General features: G+C 36.0%; 1 protein-coding gene across 1 annotated transcript in view; it reads right to left on the bottom strand.

Annotated features, from left to right (window-relative positions):
• Positions 1-6,208: 6,208 nt before the first annotated feature.
• Positions 6,209-11,568, bottom strand: part of LOC124722708 (calcium/calmodulin-dependent protein kinase type 1-like) — a 649,848-nt gene continuing 644,488 nt past the window's right edge. The window contains exon 9 of the mRNA XM_047247845.1: positions 6,209-10,869. Within this exon, the coding sequence (XP_047103801.1) occupies positions 10,735-10,869 (135 nt within the window). The 3' untranslated portion in view covers positions 6,209-10,734. The remainder of the gene's footprint in view (positions 10,870-11,568) is intronic.

Here is an 11,568-nt window from a genome sequence, read left to right as displayed (position 1 = left end):
ACTGTGTCACAAAGGAATCGTATAAACTGATTTTTGGTAATATGGCACAATAAACTTTTCCAAATGTAATGACAGCATTGCAAATATAATTATAGAAGTTTGATGATTACAAATGTCAAGGCTGAATGTAACATCTTAAAATTAAAACTGATCAAAAACTGTCTTTGTTCATCAATGTCTCAGTACAATTTACATTCACTGGTGATAATGGTGAGTGAAAATGATGTACTGGAAAAGGTCAACTTTCAAGATGTTTTAAACGATTTTGTATAAAAAAAAAATATTTAAACATATTGTACTTTGTGAAATGATTTAATAAAAAGATACACATTTTCCTTTCATTTGTTTCAAATTATTTTATTGAATAAGGCGATGTCATATGTTCATAGTGTTGTAAACAAACATTATGGCTAAAGTTGCACTGTGGTAGAAAAAATTTATTTTAGAAAGTTAGAAAAGGGTAAAGGGGCCCTGAGACATGCAATGTCCAGATATGGTTAATCTGTATCTGACTGCCATGTACTATTTGCACCCTTTGAACTAATTCTGTGCCAAATTTTAATCTGCAGCTGTCAACCTCTTGACCTCTCATGGTGCCACATCACGGTGTGGTGTGATCAGTATTTATACAATTTCTGTAATGTTTTTCCTTCCGTTCTATGGAATTTACCTGAAATTTAATAAAAACAATGATCACTCTGGGGTTCAAATTAAATTATTAGGGGAGTTGTATGTGACAGGTATTAAAGTTCTGAGACAGGGCTTGTTCTTTAAAAGGATCCACTTTGTTTTAGATATGAGAACTTCTGTCTGCTACAGCCCTGGAGGGGAGGGGGGTGAGGAACTGTTCAATCTGGAATTAGCTGTGACTGCACTTTGTGGATCTTCACATCAGAGTTAATTAGTGGTCTTAACCATCATCCACTGTAAGGAAAGCAGGATGACTACACATACATATTTAATCAGACCTAAACTTATTTACTGTGCTGAGGATGTTAGCTACTTTTTGCAACTAAGCACTGAGCCTCCTTACTCCTGCCCATATTACAATCATTGTACAGTGCTAACATAGGGTATCTGGTATTTGGTTATATCTTAAGTCTTTCAGAATCTGAGAAACTGTGTGTGGCAAATATTGGTCTTTGACAGTGGTTGAAACATGAACAACATGTCCTCTCAGAGGGATTGATTGTAGGCAGGATTCAAATATGCAAGGAAAGGTGTCAGTTTTCAGCACATGCTGCTATGGGATTGTCATGCCCAACAGAAAAGTAGTAGATGGGCTCAAGAAATAAGATTCTGTGTTTGACTGGAATTACAATGAAATCCAGACCATTAGCTGCTTACAGGCATTGATAAATATCAACGGGGACAGTTGAAAATGTGTGCCCTGACTGAGACTCGAACCCGGGACCTCCTGCTTACATGGCAAATGCTCTATCCGACTGAGCCATTGAGGACACAGAGGATAGTGCAACTGCAGGGACTTCTCTCTGGCATGCTCACCGTGAGACCAACATTTCCAACTTACTGTCCATACTCTACATTTGTAGTGCCACTGTCCGCTATACTGAATACTCATGGCAGTCAATCTACTGATTCCCCGTAAGAGTTTGAGTAATGTAAGTGCATATGCACTGAAGACGATCATTTGCTGGTAAGGCTTATCTACACGAAGATGGTATCTGTTCTTTCGGACATTATATATATATATATATATATATATATATATATGTACACACACACACACACCAGAAATGTCATAGGCAGCTCTTTCATTTTCTCTATTCAGTTACAATATACAACCTACAATATAAAGTTGATAAGGTGATAAAAATTTAAAAAGTCAGCTAGCTTTGTAATTAAAGATAGCTCTCAGTTTGTTGACCTGCATATGAGATTTTGTACTTATTCTTACTCTGTCTTGGTGTAAAGCGGACAAAAAGTGTTTACTTATCAAAGTGTATGATATGAATATTATTTAAAATTAATAACAAAAACATTTAGATGCATTTTCGTGGAACTTGGCATTGTTACATTCACATTATAGAATGTTTACTCTGTAGCAGTACTTTACTAATGATGACAAATTAAATAATTTCTGCATATACTGTCTTTTGGCGTTCAGCTGTATGACAAATTTTTGTGCTGAAGTTTTAAGCAAATAACCTTCATGTGTGAAATAGGAAGTTGACCAGTTTTGGAAAAACAAAAATAAATTAAAAACATACTTTTTGCACCACTCCTGTGGTGTTAAAGATCTGAGTGTTCGTATTATGGTGTAGTTTATTTTATTTTAGTTTCTGTTGTTTGGAATATAGCTCACAGTTTATGCAAGTAGTATTGTTACATTTAAGCAAATGTGAATACCATAGTAATGCCCAAACATATCCTATAAGTAGGTTATTACTGATGATGGTTGGCTGTTCATGTTCCACGTAGAAGCAGTTTATGTAAATTCTCTTGGAGCTGCTAGACTCACACCACCATTGGAGACCCTCTACAGCTTTTTGTAAGAAAGAGGAGAAACCTATGCAAAGCTTTGATTTGGTTCATAAGGCAAAAGTGATCATGAAAGGCAGGGATCTGAATTCCAAATCAAGTTCAGCAAACTGTTAAATTTGTCACATGCAATAAGTGTAAATTAACTGATTTTCAATGCTAATATATTCCTTTGCGCACACCACAAGATGGGAGATTTCACTTTATCAAACCTGTTGGGTGTCTGGGTGGGTCTAAAGCTAGTATGAGTCCTGTTTTCTGTTGTGTGTTTCTATGTTCCATGCATTGATCTGCTATAGGTGAATGGTTGCCTTTCCTTAATGTTACCTATTTCTCAATCCAGGAATTTCCATTATCATCAGCTAATGTGTGGCTAAATGAATGAGCAGTGAGCAGTTTTAGATTAGTTATTCATGCCTGTATGTCATTAATTGTATAATTTAGTAGTTGTTGCACTGAGTACTTTTCTAGGTTATAAAATTTAGAAATTAATCTTGCATGTCGAAACATTCTTGATTACTGACAATCTTTCTTCTTGCATACCATCCACATTTTGAATAGGGAAGGGGAGGGGGTATGGATCTGTTACTTTGAACCTCACACCATATGGTGGTTTGTGCTGTGCAGATGTAGACATACAGGTAATCTTCAGAAGGTAACTGTTCAAAATCGATCCATACTTGCTGCCTGCACCACCGATGGTGCTGTGAGCTGCAAGTGGCCGCAAGATAAATGCCAGAAAGAAGCCATGCCTTCAAGGTGATTGCCGCATCACCCGGTGGGATCCTGTGGCTGCCCTGCCTGATAAGAGTGAGTGCTCCACTGAGAATGGCAGTTCTCGCTGGTGCTCTGTATGATCTGAATAACACGCCGGTTACCTTGTGATGACAACTACCACTTTGAAGCTGGATTATTCTTGGACTGTGTGATACTGTATTTCTTGTTCGCCATTTTCTTTCACAATTAAATATGGAACAAAAAGTGTTAGTAAGTGTATACTTCAATACTAGGGACAACAGGCTTTGTCTTCTTGTCCAGTGAAGTTGAAACACACACATTTTTTCTTTCTATTGCAGCAAATAGCACATTTGCAATGTTAGGTCTACAATACCTCACATCCACAAAGAAAAAAGGATTTAATTTTGTTTCTGTGTGATCATTTGGCCTACATGAATGGGAAATATTTATATAGATTAGTGGTGCCTCCATAGGTTGGAAGTTAGCGTTGTTGGTTGCTGATGTGAAGGCTGAAAGTTTGATTTCCGGTGCCTGTCTTACATTTTCCTACCTTAGGAAAAGTTGAAAGTGTTCACTCAGCCTCATAAATACAAATGCTATGGTACTCAAGAAAGTAGGTGATGAAATTGTTTTGCTAGTTGTTGAAAATATATTAAATCGAAAGGCTTGCACCTGGCAGTAAGCCTTGCAACATTTATTGGCTTTACCGAGTGCAGTACTTTCACTGCATATTAATGGCTACCAAGAGGAAAGCTTTGAGTTTAGAATATATCCCAGAAAATAAACTGCAATATTATAGAGAAAAATCTGTTATTCACTTAGCAAAAAATCTTTAGATAGTATTGTTGGCATATTTGTTTCATTAAGAGCTGTTTCTGTACATTAACTATGTACTGTTCACCTGTTGACTGTTACATACAAAAGTTTTAGAATGAAGGGAAGATACAACTGGGGGCAATCAAAGCAAGAGCAACACATTACTTTATTGAATAAAAACTGTTCATTTGAGTGTGTTTTTTGATGATAATCTAAACTTCTATTAGTTCTATGTCATTACATTTTTCTAAATTAGTTTTATTCATATTAATATTACATTGAAGAAAAAGTGTTTTGTGTGAATTATAGTATAGAAATGTAAATTATGGTTGTACAAAACAAGCCAATAGATGTTCTACCAGGAGAGCATTTATAACACTAACATTATGTTGTCAAACAATGGAACTGCAGTTAGGAATATTAACAATGCAGGAAAACTTAGATTGCTACTTACTGTAAAGCAGACATGTTAAGTTGCAGACAGGCACAAATACACACTGACTCAAAACTTTTGGCCACACCCTTCATCTGCAAAAGAGAAACACACACCATTCATACACATAAGCACACACATCTCACACGACCACCAACTCTGGCATTTGGGCCAGAATGTAACTGTCACGTGGAGTAGAAGTTTGAAGGGGAAGGGATAGCAGTGTATGGGTTGGGGGACACAGGAATGCTGTCTGGATGTGTGTGCTGGGACTAGTATGCCAACAGGTGCAGCGTCAGGATGTTGTGGGGCAAGGAGGTGGGGGGGAAAAAGTAGTGAAAAAGGAGAGGAATGGGGAAAGATGGGCAGGTCTGTTGGCAGAGGGTGGCAAATAAAGAGGATAGGAGACAAGAATGAGGAGGTGATAGGACAGATGGGGTGGAAACTGTTGAGGGGAGGGTGTGAGTACAGTGTGTTACCATAGTTTGAGGCCAGGATAAATATGGGAGTGGAGAACAGTTTGTGAGGGTAGCTCCCATCTCCACGGTTCAGAAAAGCTGGTGGTGGAGAGGAGACTCCATATGGCTTGGCTAGTGAAGCAGCCACTGAAATCAATCGTGTTTTGTTCAGCTGCATGCTGTGCCACAGGGTGGTCTACTTTGCTCTTGGCCACAATTGGGCAATGGTTATTCATCCTGGTGGACAGCTGGTTGGTTGTCATACTAATATACAAAGCTGTGCAATGATTGCAGCAGAACTTATCCCTACAACACATTCTCTACTCCCGTAAGTATCCCGGCCTCAACCTATGGTAACGTACTGTCCCCACACCTTTCACCCAACAGTTCCAGCCCTGTCCTATCCTCTACTCCCCATTCTTGTCTCCAACCTCTTTGTTTGCTGCCTTCTGTCAATGCACCTGCCCATCTTTCCCCAATCCTCTCCCTTTCCAATTCTTTTTTCCCATCTCCCTGCCCCACAACCTCCTGACACTGTGCCTGTTGGCATTCTAGTCCTTGCTAAGTCCACCAGATGGCGTTCCTCTCTCACCCACCCACCCACCCACTACCATCCCTTCTCCTCCCCTTTCCCTGCCCCCTCGAGATTGCTGTTTCCATCCCACGGGTTAGTTGCATTCTGGCCTGAGTTGGCAGTCATGTGCATGAGGTGTACTTGCCTGTGTGTATGGATGGTGTGTGTTTTCTTTTGCTGATGAAGGCTGTGGCTGAAAGATTTGTCTAAGTGTCTTTTAATTGAGCCTGTCTGCAACTTAACATGTCTTCTTTCTGGTAAGCATCAATCTATCTTTTCCTACATTGTTAACGTTGTATTTTGATTTACACATGTGCTCAAGATAGTACAGCATTACTTTTTCCTTGAGATGCTTTAAGGGCTTCATTAATATTTTGCAATGTTTCTTTAGAAGCATCCAAGAGGAATTCTCATCCATCCTTTCATATCTGTATGTGTGAAAAAGTCAATTTGTATTGTGATTTAGAATCTAAATTAAGCAGAAGACTTTCATGTTAGTGGGTGGAAGAGCCAGTTGTCTGGTCAAAGAAAAGGATGTGGATATCACCTCTGACATGACTGCACCATGTTTTGTGCATCCAAAATACATTCATTAATGAAATATCTCTGAGTTGTTATGTGATTCTTCCTTGAAGTGTGTAAAACTGTATTTGATTAGGTATCAAAATAGTTTAAAGATAATGCTGGTTTTATGGAAACTTTATAAGCAATTTAATACACACAAATTATCACATGGGTAGTTTACATACAATGTAATAGTACATCAACTTCAGTTAAAATACATGAAACATACTCATTAGTCCTGATCATTATTGTTTTAAATATATACATACATCTCAAGTCAGTAATGAACTAGAGGAATAGCACAGCCCCCTTGGAATTCCATGCTTTGATTTAAAGAATCAGTTTGATATTTTTTTGTTTCCTTTTTAAAGTTTATTATTGTTGGGAGTAGCTACAATACAAGATTCCTGTGACATAAGCATCATGTTCGATATGTGGATAACAATTAATTTCTAATAAATCTGGCATATTGAAGTAATGTCTAACACTAGTTTCAGTTAAAACAATGAGAACTTTAATACTGAATTTGAAGATATCAAAAACAGAGTGAAATCAGATGAGACGATTAAATTTATTTATTTAAATCTCAAATTGTATCAGTAAACATATTTTGTTCCTCACAAATTTCACTTTTTTGATGCAGATTGTCATTTTCCATGCTCCTACTTTTTTTTTTTTTTTTTTTTTTTTTTTTTCTTACCCTTCATCATTTTGTCTTTATTCTTTTATGTTAAATTATCTTTATTGAAGATATAGCCTTCAGCACATTCTTTAACTAGCATAAAAATATATGTTTATTCCCTCTTTGACTGAAATCAGGATAACAGTACAATTCAAGTCCACCTAAAAGAATGTTGTAGTATGCTAAAGCACTGATGTATGATTTGTGTCATGACACGATTTACAATTTGCACAGTAGAGTCACAGAAATCTTCAGATCAAACTAAACTCAGTGCTGCAAACTGCATATAAAATAAAGCCCACAGTATTTTCTCTGTGGTTTGTTTCATCAGTTATATATTCTTATTATAAGGTACACACAGACAAAAATGGAACATATTCATAATCTTGGTGGATAACATGTATTTTTATGTTGTTGTATGGTTATGGTAAGTATTACATAGCCTAACCAAGAAAAAATTGTAACTTTATGCCCTTAAAAGTAAACAAAAGTAAGGATAAATATGAATGATAACATTAAAAGTGCACATATCTTTCTCTGCCAGCAGCTTTGTAAATGAATTAGTGGACTGAATGTCTGAGTGCTTTGCATAGTCATTTTCCGTCTCTTATTCTGTAACTGTAATAATCAAAACCTCTACATACAGGGTAAGGCCATTAATAATATATACATTGGGTAATAAAATATGCAGACAATATAACATCATAAAATGGATATATACTACATTTTTAAATGCTTAAACCTTGTTGTAATGTCACTAAAGACAAGTACATGGTCTAGAGATATGAAGAGTTAGATTTTTTTCAAATTTGAAATTCTCAAGAAGCAGCTCTAGATTTATCTGCTTCTACTAATACCAACATCCTTGTACTGCGACCTTTTCAGCTGCAATGGAAATAAAAATGAGTGTGTGAACACACATTTCAAAAATAGGTGAAGTCTTTAACTCTGTTTAGACATGGTAGTTGTATATTACTTTATTCTGAAGCTTCAGCTAATAGTTACCTATATGTGGGTACAGATTACCTGCTGCACACTATTAATTTGAGTTACTCAGACACACCTCTGAATGGAGTTGCATATTATATGCAAGAATAGAACTACATTTGAGATTGAAACAATGCTTTAGACCATGAGGTTTCCCACACTCTTGACAGTCAGAGAGAGGATAATTACCTGTCTAACACACACTTTTGGCTCTTGTTCTTAAGTTTGAAGCAAGATAACTTTTTTTTGTAAATGTGGAACATACAGTGCTTAGAAGCACAACTGTTTGTGCAATGTTTAAAAAAAATGTTATTTCATACATGAAGATACCCCAAAAAATGGAAAATGTGTGTGCCTTGAACTGATGACTTCCTAACATCACCCAATTAGCAGTGAATTTGTAGTAAAAGGTGTAGGTCTTCTTCTTTGTATTGATTTACTAACACAGATATCATTAATGGTCGAGCACAGCCAGATAAAACCTCGTTGCAAACTTGCTCACCTCAAACCACTTATTTTATGTTAGAGCACATGAACTCTGGAAATACAGAATAAAGAAAGCAAAACTGTGAAACATTCAAAGTGGACAATATAAGTGATTTGACAGTCAGATTGATTGTGCAACTAATAAAATGTTACCGAACTCAAATGAATTCAAGCAGCCAACAACGTAAAGTGGAAGAAAATATGATAGATAATCCCCCACACGTGCTCACATGCTATGAGAATGATTAATAGGAGAGAGAGAGAGAGAGAGAGAGAGAGAGAGAGAGAGAGCAATTTACAGCAGACTGTGAATCAAGGCAAACATATCTTATACCAAACGCCTTAAATTTTAATTAATAATGATACTAGATGTTCTCACTTTATGAACAACTTGCCTTTGAAAGTTTCTCTATTTCACAAATAACGAAGTTTGTTACAGTAAACATTTGTTCCTACTATTCCCAGCACGTTACTCTTTTTATGTTATTTTATAATTACTATAATTCTCCAACTCAATTATAACATGAGGCATTTTCAAAAGAAAGAGCTGCCACCACCTGTCAAGCTCACATGGTCAAGATTTCCATTAACCTGTTTCATATTAAAAGACAAGTAAATTCAGAAACTGTTATACAATCCTTAATTACCACTAATAACTACTTATACCACTAGAGCTACTGCTACTACTAGGCCAATGACAATACAGTTAGTTCCCTAAATGAAGTAAAAAATAATTTTTGGTTAGTTGTAATATGCCTGCAGCAGTGTACTGTATAGTATGTTTTCTTTACACTGTGTATATCCACTGGAGCATTTGTTCCTGGAATAATCCATTCCCTCTCTCTTAATAGTGAAAGCAGCGATACCCTTCTTTGCTACCTATGCCAATAGCTGCTGGAGAGTTCAGCTGGAAATGTTGGCTGTCCTTTGAAGGTTAGGGCACTGTTTAATGTATACACAAAAATAAGTAGAACATGTCAAAATTCGATGTAAATGTTATGCACAGATGTAAATATTTTAATTTTTGTAACTGGCATGCAAGGAGGTGTGGGTGGCTCCAGGCCATTACAATTGCTTGTAACATAACAGTGTACATAAATGGAAGTTTTATTGTATATCAATCATTTTACATTGTATTTAAGAAGTAAATAAGTTGCTAGCTTGTTAATGATTTGTCACTATTGTCATTGAAGTAAATGAGAATTGTTTATACCAGTAATGAGAAAAAGATATTCAAGTTTTATTCAGTTGAGGTAGTCTTCAGCAGTATTATGCAGCACTGACATTACAATTAAGAGTATGACACAACAGTTAAGTAATCTTCTACTAACTCAGTTTTTGGTGAATCTGATTGTTTCAAGTGTAAACAGGCTTACCATACTTAAATTTTGTGTTCATGAGAAAGTAGCAGTTACTTTATCATACTTTCAGTGAGGGACTGACTATTCAAGCCATACCCACCATCTCCACTCCTTTTACAGCTATTCAGTAGACAACACACAACATTCAGACAAATTAATATTGTCTGTGTCAACCCTAAAGTCAGAAAGAATCTACATAAGTTCTAATACCAACATGTCATAAAGTTTGCCTTTTCATTTCAATACGCCACAAATAGGTTGCCTGACTGACTGGGAGAGCAAACAGTGCTGCCAACCTTAAAAAGCCATAATGACTGTGATTGTAAGTGCAAAAAGTTTGGAGAACACAATGTTATCAGCCTTTCCCAGTTGCACAAACCATTCCATCCTTATATTTGACCAATTCTTTCAGAATTTATACCAATATACACAATTTTCTTTAATATTTCACTGTTTCTAGAGGAAAAATGATCAGCTGAAAGTTCTGTTCATGCATTTTTGATATTTGGATAGGACGACAGTTTATGTTCAAATTTATCAGAAGAAGTGATGTTAAACTTATGCACTATTTTGAAAAGAAACTCTTCTTGTGACCCAAATTTACCACATCTACATCACTATGATACATATCAGCCACTGTCAAGAAATATACCACATAGGAGCACATTTATTTCATCAGTACATTGCGACTGAAAAGAAACTTTGAGTAATTTAATTTTACACTTCTTTCATAAAGAGTTCCATCACAGCAAGCTAGCAATTTGCTTTTAAGTAAAGCATTATTTTGTGCTTTTTCTTTCATGGTATATGAGCCAGCAGCCACATGAGTGACATGATAAGGAAAAAATATATATATATATAAAAATAAAAACAGGACAGAAATTTTAATTTTTTTCAGATGTGCACTAAAATCAAGTAAATACTAATATCATACTGATTTGTTATGAGATTTGTTAATGTAATTGCCACAGATCAGAATTTCAGATCTTTGTCGCACACATTCAGAAATTTGAATTGCCCACTTAAGAGACTATTCAGAAAGAAAAGCACCAATATACATTTGGAGTGTAAACTAGAACAGTTCAAGGCCTTGAAACAGATATTCCAATGTTGTACAACAAAGACAGGACATGCTAGTCATTTCGAGGAGAGCCATTAAGGCTTTCACTGAGGCAGGTTCGAGCTGGCACAGGGCTGCGTCCAGAGCTACTTCCACTCAGAGCCATCCGCTGCATTTGACGGATCACCGTGGCTGCGTGATATGCTTGCTGAAACACAAATTTCTCCATTCAGTACATGCAAATATTATAATTTCCTCTCGTATGCAGTGCGTAAATGGAGAAACATATTTTCAACTGAGAAACTAAAATCTCTCAAGTGGGGAAAAATAACTGGACTTCTGCTTCACATGAGAAATCTTTTGGAATTAATGACTGCACATTGTGTAGCTCATGTACACCACATCAACACTGAAGGTAACATGCTTACCATGTCTCTACTGATTAGATGGACCTATAGCATCCAACAAAAAACTGGCAGGAAAATTTGGGCTGTACTTCATCTAAATTAAAATTCTGCTGCTTCCTATATTTGGAGGTATGGAATTTCTGTTGTGTTAATGTTGATTTGACTGTATAGAAATAAAAAAATTAATCTCTGCCACTGTAGTTTTATTTACTTGACAACTACTTTTGGATGGCTACCTTCCATGATCAGGTGTCTACTCAACAAGAAGAAACATAGAAAATATTTGGTGTTACGTTAGATCAAATTAATACATCATATTTGTATTTTATATTAGTCATATTTAATGATAATGTAAATAGTTACAAAATTCCTTCCTATTTGCTAGGCACCTGATGATGGAGGCTAGTTTTCAGAAACTGGTTGTGAAGTGAATAAATAGAAGTCCAGTGATAGAGGTTGATCAAATTTTTTTCCTTATTCAGTAGCTGCCAAGAATCATG

Source organism: Schistocerca piceifrons, chromosome X, assembly GCF_021461385.2.
Source record: "Schistocerca piceifrons isolate TAMUIC-IGC-003096 chromosome X, iqSchPice1.1, whole genome shotgun sequence".
Classification (NCBI taxonomy): Eukaryota; Metazoa; Arthropoda; class Insecta; order Orthoptera; family Acrididae; genus Schistocerca; species Schistocerca piceifrons.
This window is presented reverse-complemented; position numbering and strand designations above follow the sequence as displayed.